This window comes from Syngnathus scovelli, chromosome 8 (genome assembly GCF_024217435.2).
Source record: "Syngnathus scovelli strain Florida chromosome 8, RoL_Ssco_1.2, whole genome shotgun sequence".
Taxonomy (NCBI): domain Eukaryota; kingdom Metazoa; phylum Chordata; class Actinopteri; order Syngnathiformes; family Syngnathidae; genus Syngnathus; species Syngnathus scovelli.
In genome coordinates this window covers 3,212,603-3,238,932 of record NC_090854.1, presented here as the reverse complement: position 1 = coordinate 3,238,932, position 26,330 = coordinate 3,212,603, and the positions used below count along the sequence as shown (strand labels likewise).

The following is a 26,330-nucleotide window of genomic DNA, read 5'->3' as shown; positions in this document are numbered from 1 at the left end:
AAAGCCAAACATTCAAATTAATGTAGCAAAATAAAATTTTGTTGTGTTATGGTCTACTTTTGGAGAACCATCAACATGTCTTATAAGTCAGGGTGTACTCACGGTATGACAAATATGTCGCAGTTACACAAGCCAAAAAGGGCAATAACGATTGGGAACCACCGCTTATAGGAATAACAATGACAAACCAGTAGCAGGCACGTCATTGGAGAGATAAAACCAACAGTGCAGAGGCAGCTGAGACCTGCAGAACGTCATTGACCGCCCACCTTATAAATATTAATGTCCCAAACGTCCCTGCGTGACCATACGCGATGACGCACCGCGACAATTGCGGGTCCGGATTGCTGCAGCCGCTTGTCAGTGTGACGAAGATTGGCACTCAGGTAAGCTGTCACTCAAAATCCCTATTTTCCGTCCCTATCAATCAAACAATCTGCGCTCAACGCTTAAATGGCCTAGGGCGAGAAAACGCGTAGTCTTGTGGGGCAGCAGAAGCTTGATGAGGGGAGTAACAATGTGGAATAATAAATTCTGTATACAAGAGGAGGGTGGGGAAAAATGTCGCCGTTGAGACGAGGGTTGTGGAAAATCACACGGCCAACGCTCCAAACGAGGCCCGGCAGCTGTAATGCTAGCGCGGAGAGGAAGGATAAGAGGGCGGCTGTTTTACATTATAATTTACCGTTCTCTCGAAGCTGTAGGTAACCTCAGTTTAGGCTCCTTTGGTGCAGCTAAATAAATTCATTTCAAATGCGGTCTTCGACCGATTAAATAAACACAAAGCCAGTGCTATTTCTCACCGTCAAGTCTATTCACATTCTGTATTGGCACACAATTTACAATACACTTAATTTACTGTGTTTTCGTTTATTAGTGCTACGAAAGCCCAACAAAATACTTTTGCTAATGAATTTTTAGAAGATGAATATGGTGGTTTGTATTTTAATAGTACCAGCGGGAGAACCACTTATAAATAGCCGTTAGCTACTGTGCTAATGTTAGCTAGGAACCGGGTCGGCAGTTACGTTCCAATCCATTTGTATTGCCAAATGTGACTTGGTGTTACAGGCGGCCAACATGGAGCACAAAATAGAGGCTCGACACATACTGAGTTGAGTATTTAGTTGCTCGAAGTTGTCAGACTGCTTCGTACATGCGCTCACTTTGCCACCACGCAAAAATCGGACACGGGGCTGAAAGTTCCCTGTTGTGTTAAAAGTCGTTCCAGCCATTTGTTAGTGCAACGGAAAAGCGTGTCAAGAGCTGATGATCTAGTACTAGTAGTTTCATGGATACGAGTGCTGCACTGTGGTGCAAAAATGTTAACTTTATATAATGCCAATTTTAGACTTCACAGCTCATATTTTGTTTTATTCACCCTAAAACGTGGGACAACAAAACATTTTTTTTACTTAATGGTGTCCTTCATAATTACAATGTTTGTGTACGCTCTGTGCTCACGTGTGCCTGCGTGTTTATTATTGTGTTTTATTCATGTATGTATGTATGTATGTATTGTTGGATTTGGTCCACAATTTGGGAAGCGCGCTATCCGCGCCTCACAGCAAAATCCGTAGCCAATCACCTGTTATCCAATTTACTCACTGTGTGCTCGTTTTATTTCTTCAGTTTTAGGAAAAGGCTAAGACACCGAAACAAAATTTTGATTTACACAGGTTGGTTGAGTTCAATCACAATTCTTAAGAAAGCTCTGTTTTCAGGAAAGTACAGTACAGCGCTGGGCCTTTCGTGCGACCATGCTCAAGAGCAGAAAGTCTCCATTCAGAAAAGGCAACGTTCAAGGTTCTTTGGTCAGTTTATATTCAGTTGCACATGCTAGTGTGGGCTGAGTTTGATGGGTGATGAGTAAGGGGGTGTGGCAAGTTCGCAGGAGAGTTTGATTCCATGGGAGTGGGTGCTGGTTCGGTGAGAGCTGGTTCCGTGGGGGTGGGTGCTGATTATGGGCGATTCGGAGTGTGTGGGGGCTGCTGTTTTCCATCCCGTCTTTCGGCCCTGGCGATCACCTTTGACCGGGTTCTTGGTTGTTTTCCTCCTGCCGCTCTTCCTCTGGCACCTCTACCGGTTTTATCTCCAAGTCTCCTTCCTGTACCATTCTTGCACATACATCCACTTCGTCCACTGTCGCACACCGCCCATTCATCATTCTTTCAATTTTGTCATTTTGTACGGAGTTATGTGAACTTTTGGCTGTGACATCATCAATTTGTTAATGTTCCCTGACTATGCAAAGCTCTTACTCACCACTTACCATGCATTTGTTTGTTTGTTCTTTTGACACTATCTTTTGACACATATCTTTTCATTGTTAGGCAAAACATTTCCCTCTGTCCAGAACGTTCAGTAGTAATCCAAAACTGGCGTCTAGTATTAATCAAAACATAAGATATAATCAAGTACTGAACATTCTTAGACGACTTTGGCAGTGTCCGTGATTTAGAAAATCTTCAGGCATGCATTAAACAGTTCCTTAAGGGCCATTAAGCTATTCAGGCAATATATAAAAAAACATTTATTTCAAAGTGCACAGAAATACATATCAGATCATAAAGTTATAAAAACCTTTGACATTACCACCTATCAAAAATGTCTAGTTATGTCTTCTTTATTGATTTGGTGTGTAGGTATAATTATATGCTTAAAATGTTTCTTTTATTGTTTTAATATGTGAATATACTTGTCTGCTTATGTACTTTATTCAATGAGGTTTGAGCATATCTGTTTTTGTAGCTAGGCAGGACTTTTTGTATTTCGACCCCATTTCTTCACTCCCTCTGTTGACCTCAGTTTAACTGAGGTCACCAAAACCGTTGACACTACAGCTCAGTGGCCTAGTAGTAGAGTGTCTGAGACTGGAAGGTAGTGGGTTCAAACCCCGGCCGGGTCATACCAAAGACTATAAAAATGGGACCCATTGCCTCCCTGCTTGGCACTCAGCTTTCAGGGTTGGAATTGGGGGGTTAGATCACCAAATGATTCCCGCGCGCAGCACCGCTGCTGCTCACTGCTCCCCTCTCCCCCAGGGGATGGATCAAAATCACATGGGGATGGGTTGAATGCAGAGGACAAATTTCACCACACCCAGATGTGTGTGTGACAATGATCATTGGGACTTTTTTACCAGGGTTCCTCTGTTGGCACACCATGGCCCTCTGTGGAGCCGCTTCAAGCCCCTCTGTGGGGCCGCCAGTGAGTGAGAAAAATAAATATAGATAAAATTCATACCCAGACATTTGTAAAAGATGGAGAGTGGAAAGGCAATTGGCCTAGACGACATTCCAGTGGCTGCATGGAACTATCAAGGAGAGATGGCAGGGGAGGTTCCTTAAAAAGCGAGAAGATGCCTGAGGAAAGGTGCTGGTTCCTATTTTTTATTTCAGACCACGGTGATGCGCAGAGCTGCACTAGCTACAGAGTTGTTATGTTGATCAAGCAAAGCATGAAGTTATGGGAAATAATGTTAGAAGCGAGGCTTGGAAATCTCTACTGGCCAAAATAATGGAGAGTGTGGCAGAGATGAAGATGTTGCATTTAAATTTTATAGAAGTGGTGCGGGAGGACATGCAGATGTTGGTGTGACAGGACAGAAAGATTTGGAAACGATTGCTCTGCTGTCGCAGACCCTAACAGGAGCAACCGAAAGAAGAGGAAGGAAGAGAAAAAAAATCTGAGGGTTAGGGTTATATTTTGGCTGTCATGATCATTATTGTAGCCCTCACATGTTATCCCTGCACTTTAAATTGTCAATTTTTGCATATTTGAAGCCCTTTGAGACTTGCCTGTTGGCTAAATAAATAAAATTGACCTTACTTTATTTTTCAACTTCTGCATTCTTCTGCCTTTTATTTTTTTTTCAAATCTTAACTGTTTCCACATAAGCTCGGTGGCGCACTGGATAGCACGTCCGCCTCACAGTTAGGAGGGTGCGGGTTCGATTCCACCTCCGGCCCTCCCTGTGTGGAGTTTGCATGTTCTCCCCGGACCGCGTGGGTTTTCTCCGGGCACTGCGGTTTCCTCCCACATCCCAAAAACATGCCTGGTAGGCCGATTGATCACTCCAAATTGTCCCTAGGTGCGAGTGCGAATGGTTGTTTGTCTCTGTGTGCCCTGCGATTGGCTGGCAACCGGTTCAGGGTGTCCCCCGCCTACTGCCCGATGACGGCTAGGATAGGCTCCAGCACGCCCGCGACCCCCGTGGGGACTAAGCGGTACGGAAAATGGATGGATGGATTTCCACATAATTCATCTGATTTACTCCATTCCACTTTTAACATCTTAAATATTCATGCCAAATATTCCAAATATTTACCTTTTTTTTTTTTTGTTTTTTTTGTTGTTGAGAAATTCACAAATTTTCAGCCAAAATTGTATTCATTCTTAATGGCACATTCAACATTTCTCATTTTCTTCCACATAATTCATCCAATTCACCTTCTTTCACTTTCTAGATTAAAATTTCACATTTTCACTTTTGAAATTGCGGCAAAATTTTGCAAAATTAAGTTTCTTTTTTATCGACTCAACTTGTTTCAATTTTTAACTGTTAATCTTATGCCTACCTATTCTAAAATTTCCCTCTTCGGAAAAATTTAAAATTTTCAACTTTAAAATTCACGCCCAATTTTACAAAATTCTTTCTGTATTTTCCTACATTTTCTGACCAATTGAACTCGTTCCAAATGTAAACATAATTTTGTAGCATTCCCCAAATTTTTATTCAGCCTCTTCGCCTTCACACGCAATTTCCACAGAAATTACAAATTCTAGTTATTGTTAATCCTTTCTGAACCTCGTAAAGACAAGCCGCACCAACAATGGATTGATGGATGGATTATTAATCTTAACCTCAAGTGCCTATCATAATTTGCCATTTAAATTAATTGTCGCAAGGGTAATGTCACTGTATTTATTTAAAGCCCTACTGTATTCTTTTTTAATTAAGTAGTGCCCTGTATTACTACACTGCTCAAAAAAAATTAAAGGAACACTGAAAACACATCAGATTTTAATGGTGAATTTTTTTTGGGGGTATATCTATACTCTCATGATAATGATTCAGGGCTGGACCGTCCGCCACTCTCAAATGCGTCCATCTTGTCTTTGTTCTTTTAGTCAATTTTCTTTTTGATCTGCAACTGTGTGTATTCCCCCAACTGTATGGTTCTTGTCCTGTGAAGAGCTTTGCTTGCCCCCTTCAAGCATGATAATAGTTCCTGTTGTTCTCCCAAAGGTCAAAGTTGTCTCATCACCAGTGACCGTCCTCTGTTGCTTTTGAGACAGCCAGTGGAGTAGAGGACTCGGTTCAGGAATTGTGCCATGCGCTAGGGCAGAACACACTGGGACACAAATTTCACAAAACTATCTTTGTGTTATCAAATCTTCCTGTGTAGCATTTGTTTATTACACCCAACTCCTCCTATTAGCATTTGTATTCTATCAGTTGGGCACATTCATCATCGTAGTATCAAACCGCCCTTATCAAATGCTTTCTCTTTTTCCTTCTGAGTAATCCATCCACACTACCCATTAACAAGGCTAAAATCTTCGTTCTTCTTTTATTTTTTTTGTTTTTTCTGACTTCCATTGTTTATCATCAAATAAAGTTCTGAAATCCTTTGTAATTAACTGTAATGTAATTTAACATTCGACCCACATGGTTGTATATGCGGAAAATGTTATTGTTCAATCTATGGGTCATACAGTGCCTGTGTTCCAAATATGACACTCCTCCTTGATTTAACATCTCATAAGTTATTATTGTCAGCAGCGCTAAAGAATAGTGCTTGAAAGTGAATGCCTTATCGCCCAATTTAAAACACATGCCACATTTGAGCTAGTATTTCATTTATTTATTTGCCATCCTCATGCTAGCTGGCATATGTCAGAAGTAATTTTGCTTTTAATTTTAAGTCCTTTAAAATTTCTATATACCGTATTTCTTGGACTAAAAGTCGTGTTTTTTCATAGTTTGTGTGTGTGGGGGGGGGCGACGTATACAGAGGAGCGACTGATATGTGAATTTTTTCACAAGTTTTCAAAAAAAACTTTTATCGTTACAGTTCAGTAGTTGTTGGCTCGTTGAACTCTTGTTTTGTTAAATAAAGAGCCATTTACCAAACCCACGTCTTTCCTTGTACTTTGTTAACGCTGCAATATACTAGATCTGTGGAATAACGACGATGCTGACGTCAGGGCGCACGCGCGGCGTTGTTGACAAAGGACGAGCAATTTGATTGATGGATTTAATGATTTGAAGTGACACAGATGGTTTGATCATATTATTGCTCATATAATAGTTATTTGATATATAATTTATATATCGTTATATGGGCCTGTGGAATATTTTAAAGTGCGAGCGCCGTCAGCTGCGCGCATCCGGCCGTCATTGTTGACATAAAGGACGATCGACGGATTTAATGATTAGGAGTGACACAGATGGTTTGATAATATTATTGCTTATATAATAGTTATTTGATATATAATTTATATATCGTTATGGGCCTGTGGAATATTTTGAAGTGCAACCGCCGTCAGCGTCGCACACCCGGCCGGCATTGTTGACATAAAGGACCATCGATGGATTTAATGAATTGGAGTGACACAGATAGTTTTATAAACGTGTTATTTATGTAATGCTTATTTGAATAACTCTGAATGTTACATCAGGCCCGTTCTCAGCTCTTCGTTTGTACCTATTGTTTAGCCCGTTGTTGCTCGTTCATGTCTGTTGTTGGTGTTGGATTTTGTCAAATAAATTTCCCCCAAAATGCGACTTATACTCCGGAGCGACCTTATATATGTTTTTTTTCACGTTATTGTGCATTTTATGGCTAATGCCACCTATATTCCGGAGCGACTTTTAGTCAGAAAAATACGGTACTTACTGCACTGAGATAAACTGTTAAATATATCTTTAAAAAACAAACAAAAAACAATCTATGCTCCTGCACAGACCTTGCATGTTGACTCTTAAAAGTGGCACCCAAATGACAGATTACAAATCAAACCTCCTCTTTCACTCACAATTTTTGATAAAACAATCTACTCATCTAGACACTGTCATCACATACTAAATAATGGTCTGCAAATTAATCATAATGTTGTTGTTGTCCCTCAAAACATGTGACTAGAATTTGTACAATTATTAACCTTCATCAATTGATCAATTATCTCCTCACTAAATTCCGTGCCTGTTAACCTATCTGCATGAAGAAAACATTTACAATTTACTATTAACTCGGCATCTGTCCTGCTATATCAGCGATGCCTTTACTTTTTTTTTTTCTTTTTTCACGAGTCTCTGACTCGTATGGTGGCCTAGCCGAGCTAATCAACCCCGACCTTAGGCAACAGTACAAAGTCCCGAAGCGTCTACTATTGAGGCCACTCCGGTGCCCATATGCTAGCCATTGACATCCCACAAGTTCCAGCGGTGAGAGCGCCCTTCGCTGATCAGACAAAGTCCTCATCACCTTTGTCTTTTTCAAAAAGAAATCACTTTTTCGCCAGTTTCCATACAATCATAAGTGTATATACAACCACCATTCCTGAACACAGAGCTAAAATTATTAATATTTAGTTTTACTCTGCTTTCACTCCACAATATTGCTGAACTGGGAGATTTTATTGAAAAATAGTTTCCCCCCTTACCTTTTGTGCCGATCGGTCTGCAATATTGTTGCGCAAGAGCGAAGAAGGAAGAATCTTTCCTGGAGCATGCACTTTTGATTCTGAAGAAATCACGCCAGATGGTCACCATTTGTTAGATTTGGTCCACAATTTGGGAAGCGCGCTATTCGCGCCTCACGGCAAAAGCCATAACCTGTTATCCAATTTACTCACTGCATGCTCGTTTTATTTCTTCAGTTTTAGGAAAAGGCTAAGATACTGACACAAAATTTAGACTTATACAGGTTGATTGAGTTCAATCACAATTCTTAAGAAAGCTCTGTTTTCAGGAAAGTACAAGAAAGAAAGAAAGCGCTGGGCCTTTCGTGCGACCATGCTCAAGAGCAGAAAGTCTCCATTCAGAAAAGGCAACGTTCAAGGTTCTTTGGTCAGTTTATATTCAGTTGCACATGCCAGTGTGGGCCGAGTTTGATGGGTGATGTTCGGTGAGCGCTGGTTCCGTGGGGGTGGGTGCTCATTATGGGCGATTCGGTGTGTGTGGGGCTGCTGTTTTCCATCCCGTCTTTCGGCACTGGCGATCACCTTTGACCGGGTTCTTGGTTGTTTTCCTCCTGCCGCTCTTCCTCTGGCACCTATACCGGTTTTATCTCCAAGTGTTCTTCCTGTACCATTCTTGCACATGCATCCACTTCGCCCACTGTCGCACACCGCCCATTCATCATTCTTTCAATTTTGTCATTTTGTACGGAATTATGTGAACTTTTGGCTATGACACCATTAATTTGTTTGTTCCCTGACTATGCAAAGTTCTTACTCACCACTTACCATGCATTTGTTTGTTTGTTCTTTTGACACTATCTTTTGACACATATCTTTTCATTGTTAGGCAAAACATCTCCCTCTGTCCAGAACATTCAGTAGTAATCCAAAACTGGCATCTAGCATTAATCAAAACATAAGATATAATCAAGTACTGAACATTTTTAGATGACTTTGGCAGTGTCCATGATTTAGAAAACCATCAGGCGTGCATTAAACAGGTCCTTAAGGGTCATTAAGCTATTCAGGCAATATAGTATGTCAAGTCAAGTTTATTTGTATAGCCCTAAATCACAGTCTCAAAGGGCTTCACATAGACAAAAATTGACAATTATTCTCAAAGCATCCCCTCATCTTAAGCTCCCAAAAGGGCAAGGAAAAACTCAAAAAAACCCTACCAGGGGAAAATGAGAAACCTTGAGAAGGGACCACAGATGGAAGGATCCCCCTTTCAGGATCACCAGGTTGTAATGGATGCAGAGAGGGCACAAGTAATACATAATATGAAAATCAATGAAAAAATGGATGTCGGAGGTGCCCTCGATTGTCCTGGCAGTGTCTTCAAGGAGGTTGAGCTGCAGTTTCCTCATCTTGAATTGGTCCCCGAGAATCCAGCTAGCCGCTATCAGCTTTTGCGCCACCTAACCCCCTCCCCAGCCAGGGAGGGGGGTGGGGAGAGAGAACAAAAACAAACTCCGGCCGAATCGGCCACTACAATTTAGTTAAAGGCCATCTCATAGAAATGTGTCTTTAAACGTGTCTTAAATGTTTCTACTGAGGTAGCAGTTCTAATATCCATAGGTAGGGCATTCCAAAGCTCTGGAGCCTGAATAGAGAATGCTCTAAAACCTGCAGACATTTTCTTGGCCCTCGGTGTAACTAAAAGACTAGCGTTTTGTGAACAAAGGTTACGAGACGGAACATAAGGAACGACTAGGTCGACAAGATATGAAGACGCTAAGCCATGCAGTGATTTATAGGTTAGTAGAAGAACCTTGAAGTCACATCTTAAATGGACCGGGAGCCAATGTAAGTTGGCTAATATTGGGGTAATGTGATCAAATTTTCTTGTCCGTGAGAGCAGACTCGCAGCAGCATTTTGTACTAACTGTAGACTTTTGATGAGGGATTTAGGAAAACCAGAGAATAATACATTACAGTAGTCCAGGCGCGACGTGACGAACGCATGTATAATAGTTTCCGCATCCCCGGTCGAGGATCGGACGAATCTTAGCAATAGTACGAAGGTGACAAAACGCAATTCTGGTTATATTCATAATGTGTTTTTGAAAGGAGAGCGTTTGGTCAAATATTACCCCGAGATTTGTTACAGTATCACTCTGAGTGATAGTACGGTTATCTATAGTTATAGTGGTTTCCTTAAATAAGTGTTGATAACGAGTAGGACCAATTATCAACATCTCAGTTTTATCTGGGTTAAGAGGAAGGAAGTTGAGAGACATCCATTGCTTGATCTCCGCAAGGCACGCCTCAAGATTACAACAGTCCCGCGGATCTGTCATCGATAACGGCATATATATGTGGAGGGAGTGTTCGTAAAAAAATAACAAAAAACGTGATTGTTATTTTCAAAAGAGCCTTATGAGAGATTCGCTACTGTAGCTCTGAGATCATTCAACTCAAAGTTCATCAAAAACAATATCAAAAAAACATTTATTTCAAAGTGCACAGAAAAGTTAGGGTTAGGGTTAGTATGCCACATCTTTTGATGGAAATAAAAGTTTTCAGCCTACAGAAATACAGACAGAGGGCTCAGTATACAGACACCCCAAAAATCAAAGTGAAAAAATGATATGGCAGGCTCGTCCTTTTTGCCTAAATTCAATTTCTGCAACTCAAAATTATTTTCAATATCTTGTGTGGCCCCCACGAGCATGTATGCATGCTTGACAACGTCGCGGCATGCTCCTAATGAGACGACGGATGGTGTCTTGTGAGATGTCCTCCCAGATCTGTCTAAGGGCATCAGTGAGCAGTCAGATTGCCGTTCTCTCGCCAGTCTGTTCGTCCCTCTATGGAAATCCCTCCCCAGACCATCACTGACCCATCACCAAACCGGTCATGCTGAATGATGTTGCAGGCAGCATAGCGCTCTCCTTGGCTTCTCCAGACCCTTTCACATCTATCACAGGTGCTCAGGGTAAACCTGCTCTCATCGGTGAAAAGCACAGGGCGCCAGTGGCGGACTTGCCAGTTCTGGTGTTCTATGGCAAATGCCAATCGAGCTCCACGGTGCTGAGCAATGAGCACAGGAAACACTACAGGACGTCGTGCCCTGAGGACACCCTCGTGAAGTCTGTTTCTGACTGTTTGGGCAGAGACATTCACACCAGTAGCCTGCTTGAAGTAATTCTGTAGGGCTCGGGCAGTACTCAACCTGTTCCTCCTTGCACAAAGCAGCAGATATCGGTCCTGCTGATGGAATGAGGACCGTCTACGGCCCTGTCCAGCTCTCCTAGAGTAACTGCCTGTCTCCTGGAATCTCCTCCATGCTCTGGAGATTGTACTCGGACACATATCAAATCTTCTTGGAACAGCACGCATGGATGTGCCATCCTGGAGGAGTTGGACAATCTGCGGAACTTCAGGAGGGTTAAGAAATCGCCTCTGGTTGGTGCTCCTTCCCTCGCGCGTGGCCGGATGCTGCTCCTGTGCTTGAACTCAGTCACGCCCGCAGTGACGCACATTGTTCAGAGGCACACCCCGCGCTGTCAGCACTCATGGCCGCTGTCCCAACTATTAGACGGCAGTGCTTTTTAACTATGTGCGCGGCAGTTGGCGCTTGTCCTCAGTGAAGCACATTGCTCAGAGGCACGCTATCAGGGTTCATTACCACTGTCCCGGACCCTGGCCACCTAATTCCCGTTTACCTGATCTGCTGTTTAATGGTACGCCTGGCTGGTTGTCTGCCTTGACACATGCATACCTTGCACCTGATTCCCATTTGTCTGATCCGCTGTGCAACAAGATGCCACCACGATGCACGACGCAAGCGCGCTGACCGACTCGTCAATCGTCTTGTGCACCCGCTCTGCCAGGTGTTCTGGCCTCCCTTTTCTCGTTTTCATCTTTTTGCATTCCCCTAATAAACAGTCCGTGTTGCACATGGTTGTCCTGCCTCGTTCGTGACAGGCTGGCTGTCCGCAGCCTGGCAATTTTGAATGCAGGAAAAACCCTGATTCCTGCTCAATCAGGTGCCAGAGAAGTTTCTTAATTTATATGTTCGGTCTACACATATTTACAATTTGTTCTCAAGGATGAGTATAACATTGTGATCATAGTAAAAAAAGCAATCAATGTTCGGTCATTTGGTTTACAAAGAATGAAAATATTTAAATGTAAACGATACAGTAATACCATCTAAATTTTTCTCCACATTAACACGGTCATTGTAAGGTTTATGTAAATTTAATAAAAATTGTGTTTTGTTTAGGCTGACTACCTTTTCTCACAATCTATAATGCCTGAGTGCTTGCAGCATCTGCGTTGAGCATGATGGCAGCCCATTCGGTTTCCATTGACAAATACTCCAAAGGAAAGCGCCAGGTGGGTGAGCAAGATTATTATTTCATATACCTTTTTTGACACAAGAAACATGTTTTGTTTTGTCTAAATAATAATACTAAGGTAAAGGGTGTGTTCAACACCCTGTAAATCTGCCGTTTTCTTTTTTGCTACGCGAGCATGTGTGTTGTAGTTGTCGTCATTGTGTTGTCATAGTTGCGTGTGTGTATGTACAATGGGTACGGAAGTATTAAGACCCCCTTATGTTTTCACCCTTTCTAATATCACAGCCGTTTGCCTAAATAATAAAAGTAATATTTTTGCAGCGCAATGGCCACACCTTTTACATCACAAAATTTAACGCATGAGCATGATCAAAATCTTGAGGCTATCCTGACAATTTTTTTGTTGGATTTGTTGAAGTACATCGAAGTGTAAAGAATTAGATTTCCTATCTTTAAGTGGCGCTATAGGTACAAGATATTATCATTTACGGTATTTTCCGGACTATATGTACAAGTACGGCGTACATGTTGCACCAGCCATAAAACGCATAATAAAGAAGGAAAAGACGTATACAAGTTGCACTGGAGTATAAGCCTGTTTTGGGGAGAAATTTATTTGATAAAATCCAACATCAAGAACAGACAGGTCATTTTGAAAGGCAATTTAAAATAAAAATAGAATAAAGACAACAACAGGCTGAATAATTGTGTGGTATACAATAGCATAAATAACATGCTAACAAATTAACCAAACCATCCGTGTCACTCCAAATCACTAAATCTGATGAAATCTTCATCCTCTATCACTTTTAAACAACTTCGCTAACTCCGGAGGGAGAAGATGCAATGCTTTCTCTCCTACGTCACTTATGTCAGATTCTTTGTCAGTTGCAATCTAATTATTCCACAGGCCGAGAGCGCCCTCTTGCGGTTTAGTGTGAAAATAACATGTGAAATGATATAATGTGTTAATTTCACACAAGTCACTCCAGCGTATAAGTCACACCCCTGGCCAAATAATGAACTATGAAAATAAAACTCTGATTTATAGTCACGAAAATACGGTAGATATCTTCAGACTAAACATATAACGTTTCAGATTTTCTGGATTATGTGCAGGTGAGTTATTAACAAGATATGCATATGAAATGCTAAATTTAATTGCCTGACCCTGTTTTACAGTATTTTGTATTTTATTATATTTTATAGTATTTTATCCATCCATTCTCTACAACAATTGTCCCCACGGAGGTCGCGGGCGTGTTGGAGCCTATCCCAGCAGCCATCGGGCAGTAATCGGGGGACACCCTGAACCGTTTGCCAGCTGATCGCGGGGCACACAGAGACGAACAACGATCCGCACTTGCACTCACACCTTGTGGCAATTTGGAGTGCTCAATTGGCCTACCAAGCATGTTTTTGGGATGTGAGAGGAAACCGGAGTGCCCGGGTGGGGGGGACGGGTCCGACAGCTCAGAGGTGGCTCGGGTGTCTCATCAGGATGCCTCTTGGACGCCTCCATGGGAAGGTGTTCCGGGCAGGTCCCATTGGCAGGAGGCCCTGTGGACGACCCAGGGCGCGCTGGAGAGACTGTCTCTCAGCTGGCTTGGGAATGCCTTGGGATCCCCCCGGGGATGAGCTGGACGAAGTGGCTGGGGAGAGGGAAGTCCGGGAGGCCCTTCTAAAGCTGTTGCCCCCACGACCTGACCCCGGATAAGCGGAAGAAGATGGATAGATGGATTTATAGTGTTATAGTATTTTCAGGCTAGCTGGCCGGGCAACGTTAGCCTCGGCGACTCGCGAGCATTCCCCCACCCGCCGCGACGGCATATCGGCATATATATATATATATATATATATATATATATATATATATATATATATATATATATATATATATATATATATATAGTCAAACCTTGGTTTTCGACCAGAAGGCGGTTCGAGAAGTGAATCTGTCAAATTCAGAATCTATTTTTCCCATTACAAATAATGGAAAAAAAATTAATCCGTTCCAAGACTAAAAAAAAAAAAACGCCTTTTTTAAGCATTTTTTAATTTGCGCATTTTTGTCCCATCGCGCAACTGCAGCGTACTGCTGAACGCGCAACCGTAGCGCGTATTTTTAAAGTCCTGATGTACTTTCCAAAATTTAAGTGGACCTCAGTGCACAGGGAGCTTAACTTGGTCCGATCGCGCAACCGCAGCGCGCCGGGCGCTCACTGTCGCATTGGTTTAAGAGTGTCTTTGTGTTTTAGGATGGCTTTACTGCTCCCACTTGCTTTCTTTGGAGGCATGATTAGGGGTTAATACAATCCTCAAAGTAACGAAAATACGATAACGAAAGGAGTCAGTCGGCATCCGGGCCGCATGATCGGGTTTTCTCGGGTCCTTTTGGCTCATTTCGCGAGGTTCGACCTCCGAATTTTGTTCGACAACCGAAGCAGAACAATCTAGAATTTTTCGTTCAAATTCCGATTTGTTCGAGAACCGAGGTTTGACTGTATACCCTCCCCCCTTACTTTTCCGTGCTTTTTCACATTTGCCATTCTCATCCCTGTATTTTATAGCAACTCTAGTTTGAAGTCAATTGTATGAACCCTCCATGACAGGGGTGCAAAACTCATGCAAAAATCAATGGATGAAGTTAGACATTCAAAAATTCACAACTCCTGTTCATTTTAGACTTTTAGAGTGTGGCTGGAATTGAACGTTTGTATGTCTTGGAGTGGTACATGTGCCTGCCAATTTTCCTAGCCCAGGTTAAACATACCAGGATTGATTTTTATTTTTGCACTCGAGGTGGCACTCTCATTAAACTTCAAAAACAGGCGATATGGACTATTCACAACAAACCCTACACTTTCCACACAAAACGAATTGTTTCTTAAGGATGAAATACTCAAGCTTCAAGATATTATACACACTTCATGAGCTAACATGTATAATGTCTCTAGAGTTGACATGCCTTTTACCATACAAAATATATTCAGAACGAGACAAAATAACCTTAGGCTCAGAGGACAGTTGATATTTGAGCACCTGCAAATAAACACAACATTAAGAAGTTACACACTTACACACTTGTTAAATACTGGAAAAGTTAAATGCAGAAATCAAGATGTGTGCAAATCTAAAGACTTTCAGAAAAACATTGAACAGCCTACTGATACAAAAATACAATGTATGAGACTAACCGTATTCGCCCGAATATAAGACGATGTTTTTTGCATTGAAATGAGACTGAAAAAGTGGGGGTTGTCTTACATTCTGGGTCTAGACCAGGGTTTTTTGCTTCAGTTGTTGAACAAAATTTGGAGGTCGAACCTCGCGAGATGAGCCGGGAGGACCCGAGAAAACCCTACCGCCCGGCCCGGATGCCGACTGACTCCGTAGTTATTGTATTTTCGTTACTTTGAGGATTGTATTAACCCCTAATCATGCCTCCAAAGACAGCAAGTTGGAGCAGTAAAGCCATCCTAAAACACAAAGACGCTGTTAAAGCAATGCGACAGTGAGCGCCCGGCCGGCACGCTGCGGTTGTGCGATCGGACCAAATTAAGCTCCCTGCACATTGAGGTCCACTTAAATTCTCGAAAGTACATCAGGACTTTAAAATTATTTTCTAAATTTCAGCGACGGCACATGCGATATCAGGGCTTTAAAAATATTTTCTAAATTTCAGCGACGGCTCTGTCACAATAATGCGACCAGCGCGGTGCAGTTGTGCAGTGGGCAATGCGCTATGGTTGAGTGCTGCAGATGCGTGATCGGACAAAATGCTTTAAAAAAAGGCATTTTTTTTTTGTTTTGGAACGGACTAAATTTTTTTCCATTATTTGCAATGGGAAAAATAGATTCGGAATTCGACCGATTCGCTTCTCGAACCGCCTTCTGGAACGGATTGTGGTCAAAAACCGAGCTTTGACTGTAGTTCAGTGTCTCTATTAGGATTGAATATTTTGCTATCTCCGATCCAAGGAAAAAGCGCATGAAGCTTTGTCACCGACGGACCATACTTTATGGCCGTCTGAGACATTCGTACCCCAGACAGGGTCATGAGGGTCAAAGGTCACAACAGCCCTGCGTCGACATCCAGGAGAGTTGTGTGCCGTTGTCATCTGATGATGCTGTATCTTCAGGTGTGGTCTGTTACCCACACTGGTGCACACACTCCTGTCCAGTTGGCGGGCAGCATCGGACAACCCTTGTGACCACAAAGCCACCAGCCATTCTGTATGAAGTAGGTTCCGTTTGATGGTGCAGCCATGTTGGCTGGAGAGCCCACTCCACTTGAAATGGCTGTCCTATCCTGGCACTCAGCGGTGTTGTCCAAAGCTCCCATCCAGTTTCCCCCTGGAGAGTAGTCGTCGTCAATGCATTTGTGGGTTTCCTTTCCTTGGATGTAACACGTGTAGTTCACTCCAGGTGGCCTCTCTGTATAGCCACTTGTGGCATCTTTCGTCCTTCAACAGTCACATTGAGATTAATCCAAAAGAGTTCGATCACAGGTTTCTTTCTGTGAGTCCAGGGCAGTAGAGCTAGCATCACTGACTTTGACAGCATGGTGTTGAAATCCTCCCTTAGAGGCCATGCATTTCGAGTCAGTGACATTCATCACTTTGGCTTCGAGGTGAACTTGCGGGGTGGAAGGGTGGAGTTTGGAACACACATAGCATCCCTCCTGTGTGTGGGATCTCACAGTGAACTTCACATACTGGTAACAAGTGTTGATTTTGTATGGGTTTCTGTGGTCCCATGACCAGTCCTCAAAGTTCTCATCATGTGATCATCTTTTCTTCAGTTGACATTGTCAATCGATCTATTCAGAAGAGCCCATAGACCATAGCACGCTCCAACCACGCAGCAGAAGATCCACCTGGCATTTGCAGCCCCATTGCTACTAGGATGGCAGAGACACCGGGACATCCCCTCGCCTTCAGAGCGGGGATCCTTGAATTCCTCACCAACATTGAGACGCCCCACCCTAAACAATGAGGCCCCTTTGTAGTCAGGCTTCACCACCATTCCAAAATTAGGGGTCCAGCACTCTCTACAATTTGCAGTGGCTGAGGTGAATCCAGCTGGGCCTTTCAGCAATTTTTCTGCGGTGGGGGTAGTCAGCGACTTGAAACGGTCCCTTCCACTGTGGCTGGCCCAGTTTGTCCTGTTTGACGACCTTTATGTCGTTCCAGTCTCCTGGCTTGGAGCAGTTGTTGACCTGTGGGTAAGAAAGATCAGGCGGCAGTAAATTTGCATTCGACACATCTTTCAGTTTGAGTGCTCTGATCATGCTATCTGCCAAGGGCTGTTCTTTGTCTGCTTTTTGCAAATCTTGTATCATTCAACAGTATATTTTATTGCCCTTTTGAACTGGGCAAATAGGAGTGTTTGCAAGGAGAGTCTGAGCACTTCCTAATGATTCCTCCTGACCAAAGACCATTTATGACAGGGGCTATCCCATTGATTGCTTCCTGTTTTAAAGAAGATTCTCTGATCTTGGTTGGATTTTGACTGGAGGAATGGACCGCAAATCCTGTAGCAGATGGTTCCTTTTCCCACCTCCTTACCAGTCAAACAAATGTTGATTAGTCAGGGAAGCGCATAAGCACGTGCCCTTCCAACAACTACAACACTTCCTCATAGCTTATTTAGTCACTTCAAGCATCTTCCAATTGCTTACAGCAAAAGTTTGAAAAGTTTGAGAAAATTTTAACTCAATGGTATGACACCAAATGTATGGTATTTTTCGGACTAAAAGTCGCTCCAGAATTCGCATTAGCCATAAAATGCACAATAAAGTTAAAAAAAACAACATATATAAGTCGCATTTTGGGGGAAATTTATTCGACAAAATCCAAAACCAAGAACAGACATGAACGAGCAACAGGCTAAACGATAGGTATGCTAACATGACAAACACAAACGAAGAGCTGAGAACGGGCCTGACGTAACATTCAGAGTTCTTCAAATAACTATTACATAAATAACACGTTTATAAAACCACGTGTCACTCCAATTCAATAAATCCATCGATCGTCCTTCATGTAAACAATGCCGCCCGCGTATGCGCCGCGCTGCTGACGTAGCACTCGTCGTCAGTTGCAGTTCTAAATATTCCAGACCCATATAACGATATATAAAGTATATATCAAATAACTATCATATAAACATTATCAAACATCTGTGTCACTCCAAATCATTAAATCCATCGATCGAATTCCTCGTCCTTTGTCAACAACGCCGCGCGTGCGCCCTGACGTCAGCCTCGTTGTTATTCCACACATCTAGTACATAACTATATTGTAGCGTTAACAAAGTACCAGGAAAGATGTGGGTTTGGTAAACGGCTCTTTATTTAACAAAACAAGAGTTCAACGAGCCAACAACTACTGAACTGTAATGATAAAAACATATACAAGTTGCTGCACGAAATAAAATATATCAAATAACTAACATAAATAGTTCTCCGCCACACGGCCCCAAGGACCGGTGTCGACTTCCAGGCGTGTAGCTGATCAAGATGGCCCCGGAGGTGGCACTTCCAGCCACGGAGGTGGCTGAGACCTACGCAGAGTAGGACCGGGCGTGCGTAGGAGCAGTGTCCGAGCCCCATCCACCGTCCCCGGACAGCCAGCTGCCGAGTGCCGGCCCCCGACTTCCAGCCATGGAGGTGGAAGAGAGCTCCTTAGAATAGGACTGGGCGTACATGAAAGCCATGTCCGAGCCCCATCCACCGTCCCCGGACAGCCACCAGTCCAAGCGCCGGCCCCCGACTTGCATCCACTGAGGTGAAAAAGACCTCCGTAGAGCTCCAGGTGTGCGTAAAAGCCATAATAGTTTTTCAAACCTTCTGTGTCACTCCAAATCATTAAATCCTTCAAACTCTTCGTCCTCCGTGTCACTTACAAACAAAGCCGCTAATGATGCCGGGTAGTACGTGGGGCCCTTCGTCATCCCGTGATTGAATCGTTTGTCCTTTATGTAAAGAACCGCCGCGCCGCTGACGTTACTTGATTGATTGATAGAACTTTATTCATCCCACAGCGGGGTAATTCACTTGTCACAGCAGCGCATATGAGTGCAAGAATAATAAAGAGTGCAAGAATAAAACAAGTGCCAGAATTACAAAAAAGGATAAATAACAGACAAGGACAAACACAAGTGCTGCTAGTAGAGACGAAACACATTCATTTTATCAGGTGGCACGCATGTTGTAAAGTCTGACAGCAGAGGGAATGAAGGACCTTTGGAACCGTTCCTTCCTACATTGAGGGTGCAAAAGTCTGCCGCTAAAGGAGCTGCTCAGGGACCGCACAATCTCATGGAGGGGGTGAGAGGTGTTGTCCATGATGGATTTAAGCTTAATCAACGTCCTCCTCTCACCTACAACCTCAATGGAGTCCAGGGGACAGCCCAGGACGGAGCTCGCTCTTCTGACCAACATATTCAGTCTCCCCTTGTCCCGGTCAGTACTGCCCCCACCCCAGCAGACCACAGCGTAGAGGATAGCTGAGGCCACCACAGAGTCATAGAAGGTCTGGAGGAGAGCCCTGCACACACCGAAGGACCGCAGTCTCCTCAGCAGGTGGAGGCGACTCTGGCCCGTTTTGTACAGGGCGTAGGTGTGATCAGTCTCGTCCAGTTTGTTGTTAAGGCAAACACCCAGGAATTTGTAGTTCTCCACTACCTCAATGTCCAATCCTTGGATGTTCACCGGAGTGAAGATGGGTGCTGTCAAATTACAATAATCCCTTGCCACATCGCGTTTGTTTTTTAAATTTTTGAAAATTTGTGAAAAAATTCACATATAAGTCGCTCCTCAGTATAAGTCGCCCCCCCCAAACTATGCACTCTCCCTCCTTCTGAGGCTTGGCGACGCCCATACCTCACACCTTGACAAACTTTTTGGGAGGATGTGTTCTTTACTACTTATCATTTAATTTGACTTTTTTTCTAAAACCCTACTCAGTTTCCCAGTTCACACATCTTCTGCATGTATTACTGGTTGTGTTACTGGTTCTTTTCTAGTTAGTTATCAATCCAAAAGCAACTCTTTTTTTTCTTAGCATTTATCTTACTCTTCAAAGTTGTTCTACTAATTTTTCATACCGTATTTTTCGGGCTATAAGTCGCGTATTTTTTCATAGTTTGTTTAGGGGGCTGACTTATACTGAGGAGCGACTTACATGTGAATTTTTTCACACATTTTCAAAAAATAAGAAAAAAAGTGGAACCGCGATGTAGCAAGGGATTACTGTAATTTTCATTTCAAGTGACATCAGCGGCGCGGCGCGGCGGTTGCTTACATAAAGGACAAAGATTCGATCACGGGATGACGAAGATGACGAAGAGTTTGAAGGATTTAATGATTTGACACAGAAGGTTTGAAAAACTATTATGGCTTTTACGCACACTCGGTCCTACTCTACGGAGCTCTCTTTCACCTCCGTGGATGGAAGTCGGGGGCCGGCGCTCGGCCGGGTGGCTTTCCGGGGACGGTGGATGGGGCTCGGACATGGCTTTTACGCACGCCCGGTCCTATTCCATGGAGCTCTCTTCCACCTCCGGGGCTGGAAGTGGATGGAAGTCCACGCCGCCATACGCCTGGAAGTCGATGTCGGTGCTTGGGGCCGTGTGGCGGCAAACTATTTATGCTACAGTTATTTGATATATTTTATTTTGTGGAGCAACTTCTATGTTTTTATTGTTACAGTTCAGTAGTTGTTGGCTCGTTGAACTCTTGTTTTGTGAAATAAAGAGCCGTTTAGTGCCGTGAAAAAGTTTGTGAACCCTTAGGATTTTACAATATATTTGCATTTTTTTAAAGAAATAACGGAGACAAGTTCACAATAGTGTTACAGAATGGTGACACATTGCCATTATGGCTGAATACAAATTAATAGGACTATATTTTAACTATAAACACACAAGAATAACAAAATAATGAAAACGCAGTTGTGAATAAGTTTGTGAACCCTTGCCAACAGTCAGAGTTAATAGCTTGTTGCACCTCCTTTAGCAGCAATGACTTCTTGCAATCTTTTCTTGTAAGTACTGACGAGTCTCTCACATCGAGCTGGGGAGATTTTGGGCCACTCCTCCCTGCAGAACTGCTTCAGTTGTCCAAGGTTTGATGGTTTTCTTTGGTGCACTGCTTTTTTCAGGTCCGACCACAACATTTCTATCGGATTTAAGTCTGGACTTTGACTGGGCCACTCCAGAACATTGAATTTTTTCTTTTTGAGCCATTCCGATGTTGATTTACTTGCATGCTTTGGATCATTGTCCTGTTGCAGCATCCAGTTTCTTCCTAACTTGAGCTTCTTTACAGACGGTTTAACGTTTTCTTCCAGAATATTTTGGTAAACCTCGGAATTCATGATTCCTTCTATGATGGTAAGTTGCCCTGGTCCTGCTGCTGCAAAGCAGCCCCATACGAGTACTCGTCCTCCTCCATGTTTTACAGTAGGGATGAGGTGCTTTTGTTGATAAGCTGTGTTTGGTCGTCTCCAAACAAATCTGTTTTGATTTTGGCCAAAAAGTTCTATTTTAGATTCATCAGTCCATAAAATGTTGTTCCAAAATTCTTGAGGCTTTCCTATGTGCTCTTGAGCAAATTTTAACCGAGCTGCAATATTCTTTTTTGATAGTAATGGCTTCTTCCTTGCTACCCTTCCATGAAGGTTATTCTGAGCCAGTCTTTTTCTGATGGTGCTGTCATGAACTTCAATTCCTTTGCTTGAGAGAGATTTCTGAAGGTCTCTAGAGGTAAGTCTGGGGTTATCAGTGACTTCTCTCACCATCTCTCTTTCTGCTCTGCCTGTTATCTTCCTTGGACGACCAGATCTTCGAAGTGAAGTAGTTACTCCATGTTCTTGGTACTTGTAAATCACTTGTCTTACAGTTGAAACATGTAGCTGCAGATCTTTGGCTATGGTTTTGTAACCTTTTCCAGATTTGTGAGCTGCAATTATTGCTCCTCTGTGGTCTGGAGACAGCTCTTTAGATCTTCCCATTGCTAGATTTGTAATGTTTGTGTCCACGCAGGTATAGCTCTACTAAATGACAAGTACATTCAGGTGCGTATACAACAAGTGTGGCTTTAAGGTCTGTCAAGTCACATGAAATTACCCGAAGTCATCTAGTATTGAAAGACATGTCACACAGTCAGTTTTAACTTCTATAGGTGGAAAGGTTCACAAACTTATTCACACCTGTGTTTTGATTTTTTTGCTATTTTCTTATGCTTCCTGTTAAAACAGGGTTTTGCAGATTTGTGTCAATGCTAACTAGCCTTGTGTCAATATCCTGTAACACTTTTGTAAACTTGTCACCGTCATTTCTTTAAAAAAAGTGCAAATATATTGTAAAATCCTAAGGGTTCACAAACTTTTTCACGGCACTGTACCAAACCCAAGTCTTTCCTTGTACTTTGTTAATGCTACAGTATAGTTATATACTAGATCTGTGGAATAACGACAAGGCTGATGTCAGGGCGCACGCGCGGCATTGTTGACAAAGGACGAGGAATTTGATCGATGGATTTAATGATTTGGAGTGACACAGATGGTTTGATATTATTGCTTATATAATAGTTATTTGATATATAATTTATATATTGTTATATGGGCCTGTGGAATATTTTGAAGTGCAAGCGCCGTCAGCGGCGCGCACCCATTGTTGACATAAAGGACGATCGATCGCTTTAATGAATTGGAGTGACACAGATGGTTTTATAAACGTGTTATTTATGTAATAGTTATTTGAATAACTCTGAATGCTACGTCAGGCCCGTTCTCAGCTCTTCGTTTGTGTTTATGTCACGTTAGCATACTTGTCGTTTAGCCTGTTGTTGCTCGTTCATGTCTGTTCTTGGTGTTGGATTCTGTCGAATAAATTTCCCCCAAAATGCGATTTATACTCTGGAGCGATTTATGGTTTTTTTCACGTTATTGTGCATTTTATGACTAATGCGACCTATATTCCGGAGCGACGTTTAGTCCGAAAAATACGGTAGTCTCCAGCAACTTCAACCATTCAACTTGTATTTTCCTTTCATTGAGGCAATCATTCATCCCTGCCTATTTGCTTCTCACACACAGTCTCCAAAAAGGAGCCTTTTCATCACATTGGTCTCAATTTATCCAAGCTCTCCACACAACATTCATATATCATTCTCAACTCACGTTCCTTATCCTAATTTTTCTATTATTTCTCATAAATGTAGCATTGCAATGTCTCAAATTCACAATTTTGCTTCATCCAATTCCTGAAAACATGTTCTGTCTTTTTTTATTTTATTTTATTTTGTTTTATTTCTCATGAGGGCTAGACACTAATGTGCACTCGTGTGGACCAGTTTCTGCCCACAAACAGATTTCTTTCTTATACCTCTTTTTTATTTTCAAAATTGTTTCTGTTTTACGATGCAAATTGAACAAACCACAGTCTAGCAAATTCCTTTGCACTTAAAGTTTAGCCAATTTCATCACTTTAACACATAGGCACACACGTACAGCTCTCGCGCACGAGGGGTGGGGGGCCCGGCATCAATGATACGTCACAGGCTGGCCATTTCCTGCAGTTGATCATGAAGCCGGTTCCCGCCCACACGCGCGAGGACAGCACATTCCAATTCTTTATTTATCTTTTAGAAGCAATTTGTATTTCTTTACCACTTGATTTGCAAATTTTAACTTCAGTGTGCACACATAATTTGATCCCTGGTCATTTGTCATTCTATAATCTGACAATGAATCTAAACCAAAAGTAATGTATGTTTTTTCTTTAATGCGCTCAGAATGTCTCATGCTGTATGGACATCTACTATTTCTTTCTCCGTAGGAGCATGAGAGATCAAAGGGGAGGAAGCTTGTCATGCTGAAAATTCGACTTTTCCTCTGCCTCTTCCTCCACCCTTTGATTGATCTTGTTTTACATGACGACACTCTCTTGCAAAGTGTCCTCGTTTCCCACAGTTCCAACAGTCCAATTTTGATGGGGATTTTGATTTGAACCACTGCATGGTTGTTGTAACACAAGCAGTGTCCACTTCCACCAAGTGTTTCCTCACCCAGTTGCCTAATTCAGGGCGGAAACCAGTGAGGAGCACATTTTTAAGCTGTTGGTGATATGTACTCTCAGCTGCATCATTGAATGAGATGCCACTGTGCACCCTGAATTCTTTTTCAAATCTTAATTAAATAACGGCCTCATCACTTTTCATCTTTCTATTATTTGTCTTTTGAATTTGTTCTCTTCTCTCTTGTGAAGCTTTCAACCACACTCTAGCACATTGCAATTCTCTCTTTTCTTTCCTTTCTCAGTCCCTTTGTTTTCCTAGCCACACTCTCCTCCAAAACTTCAACTACTATCTTCCACATTTCAACTTTCAACTTCCCTTCTACTCCACACTTTCTTCCACTTTGGCATGTATCACATACAATTAAGAAATCTACTCGCCATGTACTTCTCATCTCCTTCAAGAGGCCCTTTATTCGGGATTTTCCGGTTTTATTTCCCATCTTAATTTTTGTATTTTAGGTTTTTACAATTTCTTTTCAATTTTTTCTTTGAGGATCCTCAATTCAGGTTTAAATTGATCTTTCAACAAGTTACTAGCCTGTGTTATTACCGTGGATTAATGCTAGAACTGCTTTTTAGTAAATTTTTCCTACCAGTCACACTCAACCACACAACTTTCAGGCAAACCGCTTGGAAAAACGGACAAAAAAGAATCTACGCCCTTCTTCAATTAAGAAAAAGAAGCTCACTTTTTTTCTCGCCCGTTCCTTCCATTGGGACTCGAACCCAAGCTGTTCATTGGCTCGAACCAACGGACAAAGAAAAATCTACGCTCTTCTTTGATTAACAAAAAAGAAGCTCTGTGTTTCTTAGCACGTTCCTTCCACTGGGACTCCAACCCAAACCAGATCCCATAGCTTGGAAAAACAGACAAAGAAGAATCTACGCACTTCTTCAATGAACGAAAAAGAAGCTCTGCTTTTCTTAGCTTGTTCCTTCCACTGGGACTTGAACCCAAGCTATATCTCGTGCACTTTTCACTTTTACGCGTTTCACATCAGCACAACCACACGACTTTAGGGCTTTTACTTACTTGTCCCCTGGTTGTTGCACTTCCAAATCCTGTCAATCCACTGTTGTCAGACGAAGGCAGACCTAAGATGCTGGCCCAGCGAAGAATTTTCTTCCCAGGTCTTTATTTTCCAGGTCGTCCTAATAGACGCTGGCCTGTCGACAGTGTGCAGCACGTCGTCCTCCATCGGTCAGCAGTGGGTATGTTGAGATCCAGGTCACGGCACCAAAATATTAGAGTGGTGCTCACTCTAACTTACTTGCAAGAAACACACGGGAGACAGTATGCCCTTTGAGCACTTGCAAGTGGAGAAATCGTTCGTCACTGTGCATACAGCAATGTTCAAACGAAGTCTAACTTTGGATTCTTGCAAGAGCATATTTATTGAGAAAAGCAGGGTGGGGGTGAGAGTGGACTGGTTTGGTGAACCCCGAGCCTCTGGTCAAATCAGAGGAGGGGGTGTTTTCAAAGTCTGCTTTATTGTCAATTCCTTCACATGTCAAGACATACAAAGAGATCAAAATAGTAAACAATACAAAAAGTAAAAATAAGAAGGCACATACAATGAATAAATAACTTGGTCGAAATGGTGCACTTGTGCATACAGGAGACAGTCAGTATAATAGCGCAAAAGTATAAGTGGAGTAGTGCAAGTGGCAAGGCAGCCATCGTGGCCCAAAAGGCCAGGACGTTATGCAGCCGAGGGTGGAGGGGGGAAACAGAACAACTTAGATTGCTTCCTCTGCAGCTGGTCAATCAGTAAAGAGGATGCAAGCACTTTATTATACAAGGTTGTGGAAACAGAAACTAGTGGAGCATTTTTGATAACTAAGCAAGAATGTTTCCACACCATTTGGAAAGTTTCAACAACTGAATGTGTAAACTTTCCAGAGTCAAGAAAAGGTGAAAGGTTTTAACAAAGTTAATAATTATATTCTACATTCCAACATAAGACGATCAAGATAATTTGTCAATCCTAACAGATTGGTTTATTTACATTTCAAAAACCAGAAGCCATTCATTTACAAATGTGATTGAACTTTAGTTTACATACCGTAAATTTCAGGCTATAAGCCGCACCAGACTATAAACCGCACCAGACTATAAACCGCACCAGACTATAAGCCGCACCAGACTATAAGCCGCACCAGCTAAAATTGATTATTTTTTCGTTTTCTGCTTATATAAACTGCACCGGACTATAAGCCGCGCGTGCGCACGGATTATTTACA

The 26,330-nt window shown here is 42.4% G+C and overlaps 1 protein-coding gene across 25 annotated transcripts in view; it reads left to right on the top strand.

Moving 5' to 3' along the window:
* Window positions 1-219: 219 nt before the first annotated feature.
* pknox1.1 (pbx/knotted 1 homeobox 1.1) overlaps window positions 220-26,330 on the top strand; it is a 90,306-nt gene continuing 64,195 nt past the window's right edge. For 2 of the 25 annotated variants that reach the window (XM_068651653.1, XM_068651651.1), the window contains exons 1-3: window positions 337-386; window positions 1,725-1,814; window positions 11,924-12,040. Coding sequence is in view for 22 of the 25 variants with exons in the window: in XM_049728439.2 (XP_049584396.1) it covers window positions 1,081-1,114; window positions 1,725-1,814; window positions 7,980-8,077 (222 nt within the window). In the remaining 3 variants the exon portion in view is untranslated. Of the gene's footprint in view, window positions 387-433; window positions 701-1,071; window positions 1,115-1,724; window positions 1,815-7,979; window positions 8,078-11,923; window positions 12,041-25,232; window positions 25,299-26,330 lie in introns of those variants that run through there. The other 23 variants (XM_049728413.2, XM_049728412.2, XM_049728433.1 and 20 more) reach the window with 21 other exon arrangements.